The sequence below is a fragment of the Corapipo altera genome, unplaced genomic scaffold (assembly GCF_003945725.1).
Source record: "Corapipo altera isolate COAL_440 unplaced genomic scaffold, ASM394572v1 51, whole genome shotgun sequence".
In the NCBI taxonomy this organism is placed as follows: Eukaryota; Metazoa; Chordata; class Aves; order Passeriformes; family Pipridae; genus Corapipo; species Corapipo altera.
Genome location: NW_020884892.1, coordinates 8239410 through 8260024, shown reverse-complemented (window position 1 = coordinate 8260024; position 20615 = coordinate 8239410). Strand labels below are relative to the sequence as shown.

General features: G+C 43.8%; 1 protein-coding gene across 1 annotated transcript in view; it reads right to left on the bottom strand.

Moving 5' to 3' along the window:
- Window positions 1–966: 966 nt before the first annotated feature.
- FBXO32 (F-box protein 32) overlaps window positions 967–20615 on the bottom strand; it is a 24554-nt gene continuing 4905 nt past the window's right edge. Inside the window, exons 3-9 of the mRNA XM_027645553.1 lie at window positions 20549–20598; window positions 19796–19888; window positions 12754–12847; window positions 11700–11884; window positions 8026–8208; window positions 6776–6919; window positions 967–6084 (exon numbers count right to left, since the gene is read on the bottom strand). Of these exons, the coding sequence (XP_027501354.1) occupies window positions 5995–6084; window positions 6776–6919; window positions 8026–8208; window positions 11700–11884; window positions 12754–12847; window positions 19796–19888; window positions 20549–20598 (839 nt within the window). The 3' untranslated portion in view covers window positions 967–5994. The remainder of the gene's footprint in view (window positions 6085–6775; window positions 6920–8025; window positions 8209–11699; window positions 11885–12753; window positions 12848–19795; window positions 19889–20548; window positions 20599–20615) is intronic.

Below are 20615 nucleotides of genomic sequence, written 5' to 3'. Positions count from 1 at the left end.
AGGGTGGAGGTGTTAGCAGCACTAACATGAAAATGGGAAGAATTATAACCAGACCTCAGTGACCCAACCTATTCCTAAGATCCCATATTCCCCATAAAGGATTTAGACTTTGTACATTTAGTCTATTAAAATAAGTAGAATTCAATATTTTCAAGAAAGTTTGAGTGAGAAGTGTATCTTAACAACAGCTTTCTCGTCCCCTTGTTTAAAAGGCTCTGGTGATCTTGCCATCCCATGTTTCCAGAGACTTCTGACTGGAGAGGGCAACTGTAGACCTGAGTCACAGCATAACTGCAGAAAGACTTAGGGAAGCACTCAAGCATACCTTACTTGACAGTGTTAATGAGATTGAAAACAAAACATCTGCATTTTGTACTTATTTTCATAGCTGGCATAGCTTTCACAAGGCAAGTAATCCTGTTTTACCATCATAACTTCTCCTGTTTCAAATAGAGACATGCATCATTTGCCTTTTCAACTGCTTTTCCACAATTTACTAGCAGTTGCTTCAGTGGGCTCCTACTCACATTCCTTCTGAGCAAGAGCCTGGGTCAGACTGTTTGCAGTCCTGACACTAACGAGATGCAATTGTACCTGAAAAAAAAAAGATTAAAGGAAAATAAAAATCAAAGGTACTTGGATAACATGTACATAAAAAACCATTTTGTAAGCCACATTTTGGAGCTGAAGGTCTCAGATCGGTGTGAGCACTGGCAATCTCTTCTGGACCAGCAATCACTCCTGTGCTTTGGGCGAGTACAGACTCACAAGGGCAAGCTCCATGTGAGCATAGTTTTTGTTAAGACACGAAGGCTCATTTCCCTTTGAGGCATGATGAAGCAATAGCTCTATCTGCTGCAACAACAAGCCAAGTTCTGGATGTTCCTGCAGAAGTCTTTGCTTACAGTCACCAAAAGCTCAAGGCTGATAAGGTCATCAACTTGGAAGCAATGAGACAACAAATTCTGTGGTTCACATTGTTTGAACATTTATTGCAATTCAGTGTCAAAAATGTTTTACAAAAATACATTACTGTCTGCACAGAACAGCTGTAAAAATCAGAGTTGAACATGCAAGGGAAGAGAAAAAAAGTGTGCAAATTTATAATGGAAGGATTTAACCACACAATAATATTAAACAGAAGTCTTATATAAGGGATGCCTTTCACTTCATATCATCTCTAGTTACAACTTTAAGGAAAAAAAAAACAACACACGCTCTCTTCCATTTATAAGTACATATTTATAATTACTGTAGATTAGCTCCTAAAGATGAGCGTATTTACTATTTCGAATTAAAATGCTCTCTTGGTAGCAGACCTGTTAGCATTCAGTGCAGCACATGATGGCTAAACAAATGCAAGTTCTACCCTCAGTTGCCCTCCCAGGAGGAGAAGCAGCAGCACTTGGTCAGTAGAGGGGGTTCAGGCTGTTTATGTAATAGAGACTGCATGTGTCAAGGACAAGATGGATTTGTTCTCCCTAGGGCCAGATCCTGCAAAGCCGATTTGTCATCAGTGAAATCACTGGAGGAAGACACAGAATAGAAATTAGGTGCTGGTAAAGACACTCACAGAGCCCAGCAGCCACGTGCTGACAGCTGTGTGAATGGCTGACCATGGCTTCAGAGCCTTTAACCAGCATCATTATAACCAGTGAGCTGAGAAAAGAAATACAAGCAGAACACCAGAGTCCCAAACCTTGTACAAGGCAGTCTATACCAACCTGATCAGCCATCAGCTCCACAAGGCTTGTGCAAACAGGCCAGCTAGAAAGAGGGGCATTTTAATTTAAAGCTATGTCTTTTTGGCAAGGTGCTGATCTACAGGGAAGCCGTGCAACAGGTTTGTAAAAACAAAGGAGGACAATGCTGGTTTGCAGGAGATCAGTGTGAAACAGCACACCTGATTTGTTTGCTACACAAAAGAATTTGAAATGTTCCTGCTCTAAATGAAATTTGAGCTACTGAAGGCCAAGGAATTTTCTGGGCAAGAAAAGCTGGTTTAGTACCTGCATATGTTCTAGAAGGTGACAGATTCACAAGAGTAACTGAAGTCAAACAGATATGGGAATAGAAACAGTTTAAAACCCAGGGGCAAAGAAAAATAATAAAAAATATATTCCCATATACAGAAAGTGGCAGGGTGCAATTAAATGTTTACATACAAAGCAATGTCTTCAGAGCAATACATATTTTCCTAATCACTTTACATAATAAAAGGATCTAGAAACTCCCACAGTTAAAAAAAAAACACCCAAAAACATAAGAGGAGGTACACACGTTTTATGATCAAACTTTAGCATACCATAGTTAGTATAAATGGCTTAAGGTATGTACAGCTGAAATTGTGCCTCTTGAAATGGCCATCACACCAAAACAAACTCCAAACACCTGCCTCCTCTAGAAAGCTGAAACAGATCCCTGGGATCTCTCTCTTCCTAAGCCTCCTCCCTTGTATGGATCTATTTTTTTCTCTTCACAGCACCATGTTCTATGCTGTTGTACTAGTTAACACATCCTCTGAAGACAATGAGATTTCTCTGGATATGCTGGCAAGAGAAAACCCCAAAGAGAGGAAAAAGTCTCCTTTTCTAGTATAAGAACTGATGCATGTCTAATGGAAATGCATCAACTAACTGGAAGGTGAAATGTCATTTGTAAAGAACATTCTATTATTTCCAAAATACAAGAAAAAGTCTGTTTTCCCTTCAACAACAGCCTTGCCACAATTGTCTTAAAATAAAGAGGTCCTTTTTGCATGCGAGCAGCCTTAAAACCATCCTGCCTGGAAGCCCCTGTTATCACTGCCAGTTTTGTTACTCTGCCATCCTCAGCCAAGCAGATGCCTTTGCACTGCTAAAATACTGATTGCTTTGTTTATAAATGGTTAGAGTAAGGTATTTGGATGCAACAGCATTTTGTTTTAAATACAAACTAAGAGGATTGAATTCACCACAGCATCTCCCCGTACCAGCCACTTGAGAAACAATAAGTCTCCAAAGAGACCAAGGTCTTCTTTGACAGTTACTGCAGCAGAAGGGTAATGACTGAGGCAGTAACTGAATAGGCTTATTCTGTTTCTTTTTGTTTAGCCTGTTTTGTTCTCCAGTACAGTAGTTGCTTGGTGTTCTGCTGGTTTGGACACTGACAGCAATATCTTAAGACCTCACACAAGCAACACACAAGTGTCTATGTATTAACAAATCATCTTCAGCACTCTGACCCTTCCAGTGTTAAGTAAAAAACACACTAATTGAAGTAAGTTTTATAAATAGGAGCCTCAGTTGCACATGTCAGCACGACCCACACTCTCTGGGCAGAAGACAGAATAAACTCTTTGCTCAAGGCAAGTGAAGAGTTGATAGAGGCAATGGCTACACCTGAGACATTCCCCAATCACAGCTCAATGCTGAGATTTTCTATCTTGTTGTACAGGGAATGCACTAGGCCAGATTCAAACCTGAGCTTAACATTCACTCAGTGTCACCATCTCACAGTGGGTGTCATCTGCTAAGCACAGGTGCAGACTGGGCATAAACCCCCAGCATTTCATACCAAAATACTCCTGCCTCCCCATCACAACAGGTTGGCTCACGATGGGTGGCAGACACAAAACTATGAAACAAACCAACCCAAGTCAGAGCTGGAAACAGAAGATGCCAAGAGGGACAGGTCCTCTCACTGCTGGAAAAAGGAGCTACAGGACCCTTCAAATTCAATTCAGTGGCAATGCTTCACTCACTTCACTTGCAAGTTTCTGTTCTTAGTGTCCTCACTCAGCAAGCCAGATTTCAGCCTTGTCTACCTGCCATCAATGCAGTAATGAAAACAGAAACTGGCCTCCTTCACTCACAAATGTCCTCCCAGACAAGCACAAGTTTATTTTTCCAAGGTAACAGCTTTTAAATCACTTTCAGTTGACATGAGTATGATCAGCAGGCTTATGCTTTCTACCAGCAGTCAAACTGATGGAGGGGGCATCAACACTAAGATAAAGCTCCCTATCCTGTACATGTTTTCTCCTTATCTCTGGAGACTGCTGAGCTCTGGGCCATGGCTAAGGGTGGCACAGGCTCACAGAGCTCTCCGGAAGAGCAAAAACTTGGATTTGCTGTTAGGTGGCAGGAGAAGGGAAGTTCTTGTCAGCGTTTTCCTTGTTTTCCTCCCCTGTTCCCCACTGCTCCACCTAGAGGCAGCTTTTTTTCCCCTTTCTGTGTCTCTTCCAAGAGTATGCAAAGTGATTTAGTTTGCAAAAATGCAAATACTATAGTTTTTAAATACAAACAACTACAGAAAAGTGTTGAAAGTCAGTTATAAAAATGTAAAAAAAGGAACAGAATATTTAACAATAATTAACTCAAGTAGTTCTTCCTGAATTGTCCTGAGTACTCCTCTTCCTCACAATTCTTTGTACAGTCACACACAACCCACTAAATATTTACCCTTCCGAGGTATCCTGCTTACATCATGCACAGAGAAAGTGCTATACAGGAAATCTACTGGCAAACAGCAAAAACTTTCCACTGCAGGTTTTCAAATTGCTCTGTATGAGCTGGACTCTTCAAGCTCCACTGTAGGGAAAAGTGAAGCATCGTATGCAGAGGAGACAGTGAGCCAGATCACAGCCACAGCAAAGTGGCCACTTACTCCGTAGGACTGAAAATTTAGCTCTAGTTTAGGGTTAGAAGATCCCATAAAGCAGCTCAGCACTGGAAGCAGAAGGGATTAGGGTCTTTGGGTCTTTGCCACTAGCATGGAGAAGTAACCAAAGATGTGTCAAGCGCCCTGTTGGAAATCCCTTGCTGACCCCAGTCCTGACTACTAAATAATCACTCCCTAAACTCCAATAGTCTGAAAATAAACGTGTTGCTGCCAGTCTTCCAGTGACTAAAAACCGCATCATTTCACAGGATTCAATGGCCCAGTTCTCCCTATATTTTACCAACTCCAAGATGACTGAATTCACTTGACAGCAGTGGGAATACAGAGCAGTGTTTATACTGGAAAACACAGCTTGAAAAAAAACAGATTCTAACTTTACTTGGGATTTAAACCAGTGCAATTAGCCCAGTGGAGCTGACACAAATTTACCTTGTGAGATTAAATCCAGTCCTTTGTTTCCCCTATAATAGAACTTCCTCCCTTATAGACAATAGTCATCTTTGTGGTTTCTCCTTTCCCTTTTGCTTAGTCTTTCATAAAGCCAACAAATTTAAAGAGGATGGAGTAAAGTCTTAGGTATTTATATGGTGCCTATCATCTAGGCATTCAAGCACTGAGTAGAGCGAGAAAACTAATGTAAAGAGGTAAGCACTAGTACAAGAAAAGATGCTTACTATCACAAACATTTCCCTTTAAATCATTGTACAAAATACAAAAGTTCACATTGTACACTGGATTTTTGTTTGAAAGGTACTCAATCTGTTAGAGGTAGAAAGTGGTATGTTGCGATTCTGTCTTGCAAGTAGGCTAGAGCTCTATCCTAAGTATTTCAGAATGTGTCCTTTTAAAAGCATAAAAGTATTATTAAACATGTCACAGGGATATTTTTCATAAATATTTTTAAAACGTCATATTTATAAATATGTATGCTAAATAAAACCAGATGGAGGAACAGTTCAACAGTCCTAGCCTCATATTGCTTTCTCACTATTAGAAACAAACCAAAAGAGTTCTCAAATGGTTGTGGGGCAAATTCATTTTTAACTTCTAAAAGACAAAAAATGAAGTTCTTTGCCCTGTATATTGTACTCTGATGATAAAAAAGGGACTCTGTACAACACACTGTATTTATACACCAGTCCTATGGAAGTCTGTATTCCTTAAGTGCTGCATGTCAGTGAGCAATTTCACCTTTCACTTCCAAGATCTTCTTGTTCCTTGACTCAGGAGCTTCCAACAAACATGAATATTTACACTATTTACAAATGGACTGTCCAAGCTCAGTGGCATAAAGTGTCCTGTAAGAATCACATAAGCTGCAGTGACCCAAGTTCAGAACCTGAACAAGTTGATAAACTCCTGTGGTGAAAGAGAGGTGGAGCAGGTCTCTGGGTTGTTGGCTGTGCAGGGGTGATCAGTACCCTGGGAAAGGAGAAAACAATTCCATTTAGAGAGACTGCAGAAAGGATGCCAAAGAATCAGCCAGCTTAGCACTGCCCCTCTGCCAGACATCCCATGTGCAAACAGAGCAGAGCCCAGAATAATAGACAGCTCAGAACTGGGCTTCATATTTTAGGGGCTACTGGCAAGTCGTGGGAAAAAAAAAAAAAGAAATCAGCAAAGATCCAGTTCATTCTTTTCCTCTCTTCTGAGGGAAGAGAGGCTAGAGCTTGCCATCAGCTACAGGAGTTTAACTCTAGACACATGCCTTGGATATTACCACAGAGGCCAGCAGATTTTTGTCCTGGGCCATTTTGTAGCCATCAGCTTTCACTCCAGCTGATCCTGTTTGCCAAGACCTCCACCTCCATGTAATGGGTGGAGAAAGCTGCTAGCAGTGCCAAAATGATTTCTAGCAGGCAACCCCACAGCATGCCCATCTCCCTCCCCTCCAGCCCCAATGGACACTACTCTTGTTCAAGATAGAGATGGGATCCCTGAGAGGCACAAAGGATAAAGGGTCTTAATAGCTGAGGGAGGACTAAGATGTTACAATTCACTAGGCTATGCAGGCAAAGGAACTGCAGGACCCTAAATCAGCTGCAATCAGAGGAAGCACTGGGTGCCCCATGGCTCCCCTCCCAGTTGAGTCTGTCCCACCAGCACCTCGTACCTTCCATGAGAGGATGTGGCAGTGCCTGCACAGCTGCAGTGTGTCACCATACTGCTCCTTCCGTGGGTAACACCTTATAAGCTTGAAGTACATCTTTTTCCAATCCAGCTGTCCTTTGTCAGACAAGATCAGCCGTTTGCGAATCTTAAAGCAAAAATAATCATAATTGTAGCAGGTCAAAAAAATGATTTGCTCTTTCCAGCTTATGACATTCCCCTGTCCCTCACATGTCATCCTCACCAGTCCCATAACAGTTCCCTTGCAACACCAAGAAAGCTCTTACTTTGAATATCCAGCTATAAGCACCTTCCTGATGGGAACATAGCATTATGAGGATCTGTTCCCATCTCATGAACTTTACTGTAGGAAGCCTGAAACCCTGGGAGCTATTTCATACTACTTTGGCCACTGTTTCTGGCTGGCAGGCCAGCAAATACAGTTGCATTTAACAGTTTCAGAAGTTGAAGTATTTTGCTTCTTCATTAACTCTAAGAGTCAGTGATTTATTACATTAGCTTGTATTACATCTTTCTTTTAGGATTCATTAGTTGCAGAGGCTGGATTTGAATTTGCTTGTTAATAGGAATAACTTCCCCAAAGTCCAAGTCAGATCCAGAGTGAGTAAATAAAGCCGAGTCAGTAAAGAAATCTGGCACATGGCCCCTGAAGTGCGGAGATTTCTCATAAACACCCCAGACATTCACACATAAACAGAGATTTTTGTTTGTTTTTAAGTTTAGACAAACCCACACAACTACCAGCCTGCAAAGGGCCAGAGATGTTTACACAGGTACAACGTGGGTAGCAGCAGGGCTGTTTTCCACATACCATTCCGTCACTCACAAAACAGCTCAGAGGGGATTTCTTGCTCTAAAGGGCAAAAGAGCTCATGGACCTCACCCACCCTCTGTGAGGTGTCAGTCCCTGGGACATCAGGGTGATTGCTGAAGCTTGCCTACACGTTTTCCCTGCACACGTGGGGTGAGGAGCCACTGCATGACTTGCAGTTTTTGCCACCTGGATTAGGGTTGAAGTTCCTGTATGATTAATTCCTCAAGCTCCTATTTCAGGAATCATTGTTGTGGCATGTAAAATCCTCTACATAAATCATCTTCACAGCCATTCCCACACCAGCTTGTTTTATCAACACAGTCCTTAGATCCAAGAGATAGTCAAGAAAGAGTGTCCTTCCCCTGTGTATTTGGTTGCTAGTGGGGTACAACAAGGACCTGATGCATCCCTCCTTGTACCTGTCTGTCTGTGAAGTGGTACTGGCAGAGTTTCTTCCACAGCAGTCGGTCTTCACTGAGGACTTGCAGGTCAGGAGCCACCTGACCAAGGCTAACCAGGTCCCTCCCATCACTCAGTCGCTGCATGATGTTCAATTGTAAACACAATGGCAGGTCGGTGAAAGTGGTTCCTTTAAAGGCAGGCTGGAAGAGACAGACAAAATTGAGCTCCCAGGAAGCTGAAAAACCAAGAAATCCTAGCTTGCAGTAGAGTTACTGCTTTTTAAGCACTATTCTTCACACAAAGAACAAAGCAGCAGTTCCTTTTTCTGAATATAGAAGGCATTTTACAAAAAACATTTGACCTTCTGCCCCAGAACAGTTTGAGATCTTCAAGGAATAGGACACATAATTGTATTACAATAGTTAGAAGCAGAGTTACAGTCCAAACCTCCTTCGCCCCTTTTTGTCCACCCCACCTCCATACTCGTGAAATTCTGCTCCCAGAAGCACCACCATCAGCTTTCACTACAGCAGGACATCATGGTATCAGCTACTGTCCATCCAGATCTCTCCACTGTGAGGGAGATGGGAATTACTTCTCAAGTCCAGCTCCAGTTACACACATTGCTGGGAATCTCATGCTTTTCTGACGTGTTTTAGCTTGCGTCATCACAGGATCCTGCTGTAACCTCAGCAGTGGCTGGTGAGTACCCACAGCAGGATTTTTCCCTGCATGGCTTCCCAGGTCACTGCTGGTAAGGCTAACTTTTCCTCTGGAAACACTTGAAGGACCTGCCCCCTTCCCATCAGCTGCAGCCCTGGTTCTCCATGCTGTTCAGCCACACCAAAGCACATTCTAGCCTTAAGAGATAAAAGCCGCTCCCATCCACCTTTGCTTGGTCTACACAGGATCCAGGATTGTTTTACAAGCCCACATGAGGCACAGCTCCAGGAAAAATTGACCAAAATGGATCTGCAGGTCCTGCACACAGTGGAAATCCAAGGCATACAGAGGAATAAGGCATCAGCAAGGACCATAACACAGGCTCCAGCTGCTTCAAAACCAGCTCCAGCCTTATTAAGGCAAACAGCAGCTTCTAGGATTGGGCCCCAACGAAGAAACAATGTTAGATAGATGTGCCAAGTTCATCATCTACCCTGCACAGAAATGCTGCTATTTTAAGTTGCAGAGTCACAGCACCCACCTCGCCTGTGGCAGAGCTATTAACTGTTTCAAACAAGCAGCACACAGGCTGCCATCATCAGGGGAACACTGCATGAGGCTGCTTTTAATCATACAGTTCTGTCTCCAGCCATCCCACTGCATGTGAGACTCCATAGGAACAACAAGTATGCCTGCACACCAGCAGCTCTCTCCTGCCTGGACCACACAGCACAGCCCAGTGCCTGCAAGGACCACAGCTTTTCAACCAAGACATCAATTCTGGCCATCTCCACCAGCAAGGCAGATCTGAAACAACCCTTCCAGAAGGAGTGAACTGTCTTCACCATCTCCAGAGAACACTTCCTCCCATGACAGCCTGGGTCATTTTTTCGTGTGGGAAGAATGCACTGGATCCTTGATGTCCACCTCCCATTAATCTTCCTTGCCAGCCTGTATTTTGCATTCTCCTGTACTCTCTCCACATATAAGCTTTGCTATGGCACAACAGGAAAGAATAACCTCAGGAACTCTTGGGTCAGAAAAACCCTAAAGCTCATGCTTCTGCCTTTTTTCTGGGAAACCTGTGTGATTCAAACAAATCCTTACAGGTTTTCTGAGTCAGGGCAAAAAACTTATCTGCTACTTCTTTCTCTCACTATTCCATTGCAGAACTTTTCAAACATTATTTTTTTTGGAGAAAGAACACAGATTAGATCAGAACAAATCGGTATGCTGTCACTTTCTGGACAGAGGTTTGTCTTTTTTTTTTTTTTTTAAAGCAGCTCTAGCACACACAATATTTTGCAAGTTTTTCTTCTTTAAAATGGTTTAGGTCTTGGGTGTTGCAAGACACTTCCCCCATCCAGAAACACCACAAGCACTCAGTGCACTGTAAGTAACTGGCTGCACAGAGCTGAGCTTGTTCTTCCTTTCTCTGAACTCAGTTGGTTTTGTTCTAGCTTGACCTGAAGTTATCTTCAGACACATGAATTTTTTTTTTTCCAAGCTCTACATCTATTTTATTTTTGAAGAGTGTCTGTAAACCTATATATAGGTAACTATGCATAAAAAGGCTATTTCTTTCACAAGCAATATTTTGACACACTTTTGTCTGGATAGGCAGAGTTCTTTGGTATGCTTGTCTGTGTTTTGAATCCCAAGACGGAAAACCCCACGTTGTACTACTCAGCTGAGCAGCAGGAGGTAGGTCCTGACCTCTGCTGCCCTCAGGGCAGCAGATACCTGGGTGGAACTGCCCCTGGCAGTGCCCAGGCACTGCATGGCTCCCCAGCTCACAGCCCCAGGAACCAACCCACCACAGGCCAGTGGTTCCCCTGCAAGGCAAAGGGAGCTGCAGCCCTTCTCAAGAGAGGGACTCCAGGAGACACAGCAGAGGTGGGGCAGAGACCACATCAGATAACACACTGCTACTTTTGCAGCTCCTCAAACTCCCTGGGACGTCCCACAGTTCACCTTCTACACCCTGTTCCCTGCATTACTCTAACTGAAGGACTGAAGATGGTTTCCTGGTGTTCCCAGAGAACACAACCATGTAACATTATGAAAGCAGGCCCTTTGCTTATTCCTTTGCGAATGCCTTTCTGGTTGAGCCACCAGGAAAGGGGTGATTTTTATATTCCCTTGGGCTATGCCTTGGTCTCCCTAAATGGGAATTTCACAGTTCAGTTCACTGCAGAATAGTCCTACAAAAGGGAACACTAACACAAGTATCAGCATTGAGGAAAAGTTTTAGCATTTCAGTGTTCACCAGGCATCCATTTGAGGTGGGAAAAAAAAGTCTAGAGGTAGTCCTGGGCAACACATTGTTGGTGTCCCTGCTTCAGAAAGGGGGTTGGACCAGATGGTCTATCCCAAGATCAAACCTTCTGTGATACGGAGCAAGTTCAAATTTGATTCCCATGCAAAGCCAGGTTAGGAATTTATCTAACACATCCTTCCCATCCCCACAGATGCTGCTGAAAAAACATGTTGTGAAAGCAGGACTCATCCAGCTGGAACAGGTAGCTCCAGACTATTGGAACAATAATTGATATTTTCAGCCAGGAAGCATGAAGTTATGCAGCTATTTAGAAATTTGCATTTAATTTACAGATTAAACAAATCTAAAACCCTCAACTATCTGATAAACAAGTTTTGAAGTCAATTTCTCAATTTGAAAAAGACTGAGTTGACTCTTCATACTGAGGCCCTGTCTCTGAAGACTGAAGAGGGGGAGATGGTTTCCTGCCCAGCTCTGTTCACACAGCACTTCACGGCCAGTACAGAGTCAAGCCACAGTCTGTGACCAGTAACCTCGAGCATGATCCCGGGTTATGTACATTGAGTTTGAATTAAGAGACTCAAATAATGCTAGGAATGCATTCAGTTATTTTGGCAACTCGAGGTCCTTCCACTCTGTGCTTGCACTGGGAGTACAGTGGGAAGCAGTCACCCAAACAAGAACTGCTACAGGAGAAGGTTTCATGAAGGAGCCACAATATTTTTAGCTTTCAGGATTTGTGCTTACCCTGGTGATCTGAATGTTGTTCAGTTGCTGCTGCCAGTGGAGGATGCTCTCCATCCTGTGTACCCACATGTTGATGTTTCCAACCAGGACAGACTTGCCAACCCGTTGAACTAATGTGCAGAGGGACGTGTAGAGGGTCTGCAGCAATTCCCGTATTAGCCTGATGTTCTGCTGATCTTCAAGGACTTTGGAAGAACAGGAAAGGTTAAAAATGGGAACTGTGAAAATCCTTCCCTGAATCTACATGTTTCTCAGGCAAGCCAAGTTATTTGCCTTAACCTCACAGGCCAAGACAGCCAGCCTGTGCTTTTCTTTTTAGAGGAAAGCAGTTAAACATTAGCCAGGCATAGCAGGTTAGACAGCAGATGGAAAGAGATCCTCCCAGGGTAAGCAGATGAGATCTGCCATTTCTGCAGCACTTCCCATTTTCAGCCACTGGCAACCAGCCAGTCTTCCCCTCCAACATTGTGCGGAGAGGTTATCTATGTGCACCTCTTCCCCATCTACCCCAGCTGATGTGCCAGGAGACAGCTCAGAACCTCCTCTGTCATTACGTGTACTAACAGGGTGCGCTCAACTCCCAGACCTCAGCCAGAGCTAAAATTCCATAAGGGAAGTGCCACATCTCACCCACAATTCACTCCCCCAAACAGGTGAGGATACACCTCAAGCTGTCCTTTCCTCCACAGCAGTGGGAGCACTAGAGACAGTAAGCTAGTAACAAGGTGGCAGCAGCAGAGACTGCAGATATGCCCAGCCGGGGGCAGGAGCAGCCAGCTCTTCTGCAGACAGAAATAGGACTCAGTAGGATGCAGAAGGGGTGGTAGCGAGGAAAGCTGGAGAAGGAGGAATCGCCTCTCAGATACCTACAGACATTTCTTTCCACTCCCCTCAAGTCCTTCACTGAGGGAAAAGAAAGCAGAACTGCACTACAGAAATAAGCAGTGGTGCCCCTCTTCACCCATCTTGCATTGCCTGACTATTCTCAAGGATGTGGTTCACACAAAGTACATCAGATTAAATCAGACTCCCCCTCACTGTTTCCGTTTCTTACCTTTCTGCACCACTTTTTCCAAAATGTTCATGTAGTTTTTCTGGGCAATGCCACTCAGTGACGTCAACTGAGACTTTGCTATCAGCTCCAACAGCTGTGGATAAAAATAGAAGTTGCAAGCCTTAGAGCACAGAGATACCTTTCTAATCTTGACTCCTGGTCACATGACACAGCAAAACAGTCCAGAGACTTGTTTGCTGCTTGAATATAAAGACACAACCACAGAGCAAAGTAACACAAAGCAGGAGGAGAGCAGAGGTCAAATAATTAAACTCACATCAAAAGAGGTGGGGGAAAAGAAGAGGCATTTTAATTATCTTTGGGGGTGTGGGGAAACTTGATTTCATGGTTCAGAGATGCAGAGAAACCACAGAGCAGTGGTCAGACTGACAACTGCTATTCACACCAAGGCAACAAACAGCCAACGTCACCATCTTTCACTGGGGCATAAACAAGGAGTGTCATAAGGGAACACGAGCAAATGCCTGTTTGGATGGGGATATTATTGATGGAGCATTAATGAGAATCAGACTCCACAATTTACGTCAACTCCAGGGTTGCATGGGTTTTGTCAGAATGCTGTCACCACGACAGAAGGTTAAGTACTGTAGGAAAACCAAACTCTCCGTGCAACAAGCCCCTATTCCCCTAACATTTCTTCCCCTATTCAGCTATTACAGCTGCAACACCAAACCACCTTTCCCTGTGTGTCCTGTTTACTTGTTAACCTCCCTCTAATGGAAATCTTGCTTTTACTTTTGATTAGGATTGATTCATTGACCTCCTGACTCATACAGAAGCTGAATACTGAATTTGGGCTGCAGTTGCTAAAGGAAGCATTCCCATGGGAAAGGATGCCTTCTCCTCCCCATCCCTCTGCCTCAAGAACAGCTGTGGAAGTCTCCTATGGATCATGCTCTGCAGAACATGTGGCCTGGGATCTTAGAAGCCCTCCTCCCTTCCCCCCAGCATTATATAAATGCACAGACTGTCCACGTGTCAGTCCATTTGTTTTGGATGTACACAGCCTTCTGTTTTAATTTAGAAAGGAAAGGAAAAACCTTTTATGCTACAAATCAATCAACACATTACCGCATGACTGGCTTATTAATCCTTTATCATCCGCAGCTCCAGTATCCCGCTGCTGGCACCACAGAGAGTCCAGAGAAGGTGCAACTACTTGTGTCAAGTAACTAAGATGGCTTTTGACAAGACTTGATAAGTCATGAGCTGAACTGTTTGCCCTGCTGCAAGAATGACAGGAACGTATCCAAAAAGTCACCGGCAGCTTGCCATGAAGCGGGGAGCTCAGGCAGAGGTATCACTGCAGCCACTCGCCTGCTCTGCTCATCTGGGGCACTGGCATGTGACTGCCACTTAGGAGCAGTGAAGTCGCCTAGAGTGACTGATCTCTTCTTCTGTTTAATATCCAGGCCAACACCATCATCAGATGGCTTTGAGTTTACATTCTATTAATATCTTGCACCTCACATGATCAAAAAAAATCCCAAGATGAAAAAAGACCTGTGCTAACTCCTGTGAAAGGCAGGCTGCTTGTTTTCTTGGGTTGTTTGGAGGAAACAAGAGATGCAGGAGAGTTGGGTAATATTTGATGCACAGGCATCAGTGGATCTTCTTGCTATATCAGCTAAATGAGACCACAAAAACTAAATACTCTTAAAAACAAGGCAGCTTGGAAGATGTTTGAAAAGTTTATAAAACGTCTTCATTCTTTGAAATACTGGATGAATAAGTAGGAAAAAAAACACCAGTGTCCCATAATAGTCTGTAATACTCTGCTTACACTAAACTGTTTAGCCTTCAGACCTTTGATTATAGTGATCAATTTGCCAGACTCCATCTGTACATTAGCCACACATGCACCCAGATCAGCTCTTCTGTGCACAAACAACTGCTGTCTCCAGATTGCACTGTTGTGGAACTGGCACAGAGACAGCTTTCTCCAGGCTGAGTGTTAGCAATATTGTGGTCATTACTAAAAACACCAAAATGCATGCAATGATAAGCATCATGTAATGTAATACCATAAGGGTTAGACACCAGGGCCATTCCTCTCAAGAATGAGGATAAAAATCTCAGTTCCTTGAAGAGTGCTAAATTGGTACAAAATTAATTTAGCCAAAGGAACAGATTCAAATTTGCCTTGTCTGTGTTTATCAAGGTTCAATTTATGTTCAGTGAACCAGTTCAGATATCATGTGTCACCTCCCTTCTCCTGCAGCAATAAACACAGGATGAAATTCCATATGAAAACTATGTTGTGAATACTTCTAGGACTACTCCACTCCCCAGGGACTGCTGGTTGAAGCGACTAGCTAGCCCTCCACAGCAAAAGTCATTCTTTATTCTTCTGTACTCATATACAAAAAACAGGTAAGAAATTCAGTCCATCTGTGCAACACATGCTCCAGTGCACTGGGGGTCTTATAGTGTTGGCACAGGTGCGGAGTATGGTCTCAGTTAATGGACTGCCAAATTGGGGTCTATAGCATTATAAAAAAACCTAAATCAGTGCTGCCACTTGCATAATACAGACTAAAAGCAGACTGATGAATTCAGATTAATGCTGAGTAGGGTAAAAAGGCTGGAGAGCTGCAAGCATGTGTTATGATGCAGTTGCATTAAGTCCAGCCCACGCTCAACTGAGAAGGACAGATGGCAGGAGAGAGTGCACAGGGAAAGGTTAAGAGCAATTTTAAAAGGTCTGCTTTTCAAAAACACGAAGTAATTGCATTCCAACTGATTTTAACTGGAGCTGGGAAGTCTGCAACACCTCTGGAAAACAGGGCATTACATCCCAATTCATTCTTTCAACTCCTCAGAAGTTGAAAAAAAGATGACCTGGTAGTCTCCTTAAAAAGAAGAAGAAAAAAAAAAATATTCCTAAACCCTTGCCCCTATTTTGTTTGCTATCAGAGGTGTGCCAGAACTACAGAGAAAAGGCAAGAGATGCAGTGGGCTATCCCAGAGCCCCCGAAGAGCTGGCAGGAGGCAGCATCTTCCACAGTAGGGCAATGACTCGCTCACTTCCCCATGAGTGTGATGAGGCTCCTGCTCAAACCCCACCAGCAGCTGGTCTGAAGCAGTTGGTACAATGAGCCTCTCAGCTTCAGGAGCAGAGCAGGTTATCCTTCTCCCATAAGAACAATGAAGAAAACAGCAAACAGAACAGTGCCATGTGGCAGGGAACAAGGGCCCCCATTTCAGGGCCATGAAAGCACACTGCTGTGCACCCATGACTAGTGTGTGCAGCATTGCTTAGATCTGCTACAGCCACATAGCACTTTGGCCACTGTCTTGGTTCAACACAGGGGTGTGCAGGCAATTCACATCCCAAATAACCACTGCTAGAGATTTATAGCACATAGAGCCAAAAAATTCTCAGCAGTCCTGCTGCACTGAGCAGGGTACAACCTTGACTCAAAAAGGGAAATGCCCTGTAGTGATTAAAATCACAAGTCTCAAACTACTGAAATGTAAATCCCCCTTTGAATACCCCAAACCAGCTATAGGGAAGCTGGACTGCACCCTATGGGGATCCATAAGGTCCCAGTAATTGGGGATGTGGCTTCTCACATCTGCACTGCTTAGAGAAAAGTATCACAATGAAAAATTCCTTCTCCAGCCCACCTTACCCTCCCAGCCCTTCACTTTCTGTAGCTGAAATGTCACATTGACCATCAGCTGAGAGGCAGAGCAAGAGCAAGGCGAGTTATAACAATTTACAGTGCAGGTGCTGACAGATCTCCATGAGATAGCATCCAGCTGATATTCTTTCAGGGCAGCATAAATCCAGGACACCTGGAGCTAACTGCTATTAAAACTTAGGAAACAAATTTAAGAGACTACTTTAGAAGGCTGAGCGCAACCTAGATCATGTTATTCCAGAAGAGCTGTGCCCATGCAGCTTAACCTGACCTAAGCTTTTATGATCAGAAGCAGCACCTTCCCTTGAGACTATACAACGACCATATGAGAAATCTTTCTGAAGGAAACAGCCTGCAAAACCTGCCATCTGAAGAGTGTTCCTGAAGGAGGACCAACAACTTCTGGGCTGCAGGCAATTTGTCTCTGCTCCCATTAATTATGCTTACAGAATGCTTCCAGTCTTTTCATTAAATCTGTAAGACCAGAGAAACCAGGGTTGCTTCAAAGACCAACAACAGTTTGGGTCCTCTGGGTCAACCATACACTTCCTTACTAGCCCTGAAAAGGGAACACTGATTGTCCTGTAACATGTAGGTAGATGCATGAGTTTGAAAGATCAGCAAGGACCAAGTTATGGCACCAATTCTTGGCACTTCCAGCACTATATCAGCAGAGAATTAAGACAAGATTAATGTTGGAGGAAAATTTCTTTTGCTTCAATTAAGTGAACTCACTGGCTCCAGCTGATGGTATTTGCCCATGAAGCACACCTGCCAAGCTTCTTGCAGCTCACAACTCCACCTCACTCAAAGGAGGTGCCCATTTTATGAGTGCACTATCAGAAACTCCAAGTACTTAGTTTGATTGTATCTGAAGCAGACACTTCTGTGACAAGGAAGTCAGCACTGAAGACACTGTAGCACTTAAGTTCAGAGAAATTCTGAAAAGAATGGTTTGAGAAAGGTAAGTTGATGTTAAGCCTGCAACCCCATTTTGCTATCAGCAAGTGATGCAGCTCTATAGGACAAGCTTGGGTGTAGCAGCAGAACCTGAAGCCTGCAGCTGTTTCTCTCCTTTCTTTCCCTACAGACATCCCCATATTCTTTCTGAGCCTCCAACTCTGAACTTCCCTCCTTGAAAAGCATTTGCTTGATAAATTAAGTAATGTGACATTAATCAGATACACTGAGCAATGGGTGGAACCAGAGAGAACAAGGAGAGGGAGGGAAGGGAAAAATGTTTTGCCTGCCAATGTTCAAGGCATTTTCCATGTGACAGATTGCTCATCTGTGTGATCTAGAAGGCCTGTGACTTGCAGAGGACCATAAATATGATCCACATCTAGGATCTAGGCTGAGCTTTTCATGAGTAAATCTGGCATATAAGGCGTTTTATGAGCTACTATCCACCCGAGACTTGGCTGATACAAGCCTTTCATTTTAAGAAGTCAGTTTTATATTTGATCCATTTTACCAGGTTTAATATGTTCTTTAAACCGCCAAACCACAAGTCAGCCTCAGTTATAAAGTTTTGTACTTCTCAGTAGTGCCATATCTGTAAAACTACTGGCGGGGGGAAGCTACTCTTAAAAGCTCAGAAGAAAGGTTATTTGTAGAAACAAGGACATGTCAATTTCCATAACAGAACACTTATTTTGGATAGAAGTATCCCAGATCTGCTGTGTATGAAATCCTCATGAGATCAAGGGGGAAGATCAGCCGGAGCTCCCCCACCAAACCACACTGACTTCACTGAAATCTGAGTTTTTTCTTCCAAAAAATAATGGGACTTCTGCTCAGCCATTGCAGTCCCATAGGAGACACCCATCACATTGGGCTGAGCAGCAGAAGAGGTCATGTGGCACTGCATGACCTGAGGCCAGGCTTAGTAGAGTCTTTGGAGTTCTTCACTGCCATAAGACAAAGTCTGCCAAAGAGATACCTGCAGCACCAAAATCAAGTTTTATTTTATGTTTCTTCTTCATATTTGACTAAATGGTTATGGCCTTGGCATGAATTGTTTCTTCCACAATAATCCCCCTGAAGATGGCACAACTGTGTGTGTGTGTATATATATATATATCTCCAGTATGAGGAAACACCGAGTACCTCAGCACTGTTGATCACCTCTGCATAAGGTGCAGGAAAACAAGTTGTCTCAAGATCAGCAGAGCTATGGCAGCCTGCGTTCACATGGACTTAGATAATGCTTTACCTCCCTCAGCATCCCCACTCCCTGCCACCACCCCTGCAGTGGAATATCTAATGATTGCCCTTCCTGCACAGCACATGGGTCATCACCCCCAATGCCTGTACCCTTTCCCAGGGTGACAGAAGTTTTCACAGGTGACTTGTCACCTAGACAACAGGTGAACAAACCAAGGTGAACCTGCTCAGATCACTTCTTCCTTAGACACTTTTCATGACATTTGACTCAAAGGGAAAGCAATACCAATGCTGCCTGCTCCAGAACCTAAAACCTGAACAGCTGTTGCCTCACCAGTGATCAGCTGCTCATGAGATGTGAAAAGGAGCTGTTTATAAACAGCCTCAAGTTAATAACAGATTTTTTTTAAAGCTTATTGAATTCCAAATCTTGCTAAGCATTCTGAAACTCAAGATCAATTTGCAGATCACATGCAGATAAACATACAAGCACCCACAGCCCTCGGAACAGTAGCTCCCGCAACCATGACCTCCTCCTTGGCTACCCCAGGCCAAAACAGAAGCCCTGACCTGTTATGCAAAGCCAAGCATGGGGAATCTGAGGCTGATGACTCCTTCCTACCAACTATTGGTGTCAGGGCTAACCAAAAGCTTCACCCACTGAAACCACTGACAGTCACACAGGATTAAGAGCAACCATGATCCTTAACAAAGAACTTTACATCAGTGCCTCCAAGAAGTTCAGCCCATTCCCTCATTCCCAAAATGCTCAGCTTCCCTGAGTCTCTCTTGTGTCACTATAACAGAAACAAAACCCCACAGCCCTCAGACTGAAGCTTCCTGTGCAAAGAAGTCTCCAGTGCTCTATGGCCTCTGCAGACAGCTCTTTTGGGGCTACAGAATCATACTTAGAAGCCAAGATTTCTGGGTTTTAGAAATTAATTACACAATTGAAAAGTAGTAGGAATGCTAGACAGCTCATCTACATTATCACCACTTCCCCCCCCCTTCATTTTAACAGATCAAAGACAAGGTTTTAGGCACCTATCTACTCAACTTCCATGAATTATTTCATGCAGCAAAGCCCAACACATGCACTTGCATGTTCAGACATCTCTTCTTTGCCAGTGCTTCCCATTATCCAACTGGTGCTCAGTTCAGAGCCTCCACCACCCTCACAGCAAAAGAAACCCTGGCCTTTCACTCACCCTCACGACATAGTTGAATCGCCTGGAGTCCAGGATAGCACTGGAGAAGTCAAGACGGTTGAAGGCTTCTCCCAAGGTGCAGTAACCATGGCGCTGAGAAGGAAAAAAGCCTGGGTCATGTTTTGGTAGACTCCAGTCAAGACAGAACCAGGTAGACACAACCCAGGGCAACTCAAATTGAGCTGTACAAACATGGGAGCAGCTGACAGCCAGAGGAGCCAGGCCTGTCTCCCACTGAGCTGCACTTACTGACATCAAGAGTGAGCAAGGCTCAATGGAGTCTATGGTAGTTTCCCAAGAGAGACCCAAGCTCTGCTCATGACCCATGAATTTATGGGTGAGAATGAGCCACACATTCCTAGGGTTCGATATATAGTGTGAGTTCAGAGCAGTCTCCTACAGCTGCTTCTCTCCATGAGTGCAAGTGAGCCATTGTGATGAATTCCAATGATTTTCCATGTTAGGACTGTACTGGGTGAAAGCCAAGAACAGTATTATGGCTTGGCCTGCAAATGGCTGGGTTTTTTAACTGAGGGAAGCAAACAAGTCATATTTTAAACACATGTACAAAGCCTTGTACAGCAAGCCCTGGATCCCCTGATAGGGGCTTAAAATCATTACTGAAATGCCAACCACAAGCCAGATCTTCCTCTTATCTCTTAAGAGCTTCTGCTGATTTATATCACCACAGGATCTTCCACTGCTTGTAAAAACCAGTAGAAAAGAGAACAAAGAACCTATGAAGGTACTCACCTCTTTTGTGCTTCCCTTGTGAACATAGATCCACTTCTCCTGGTGAAAATCTGTTTGGACAAAGACA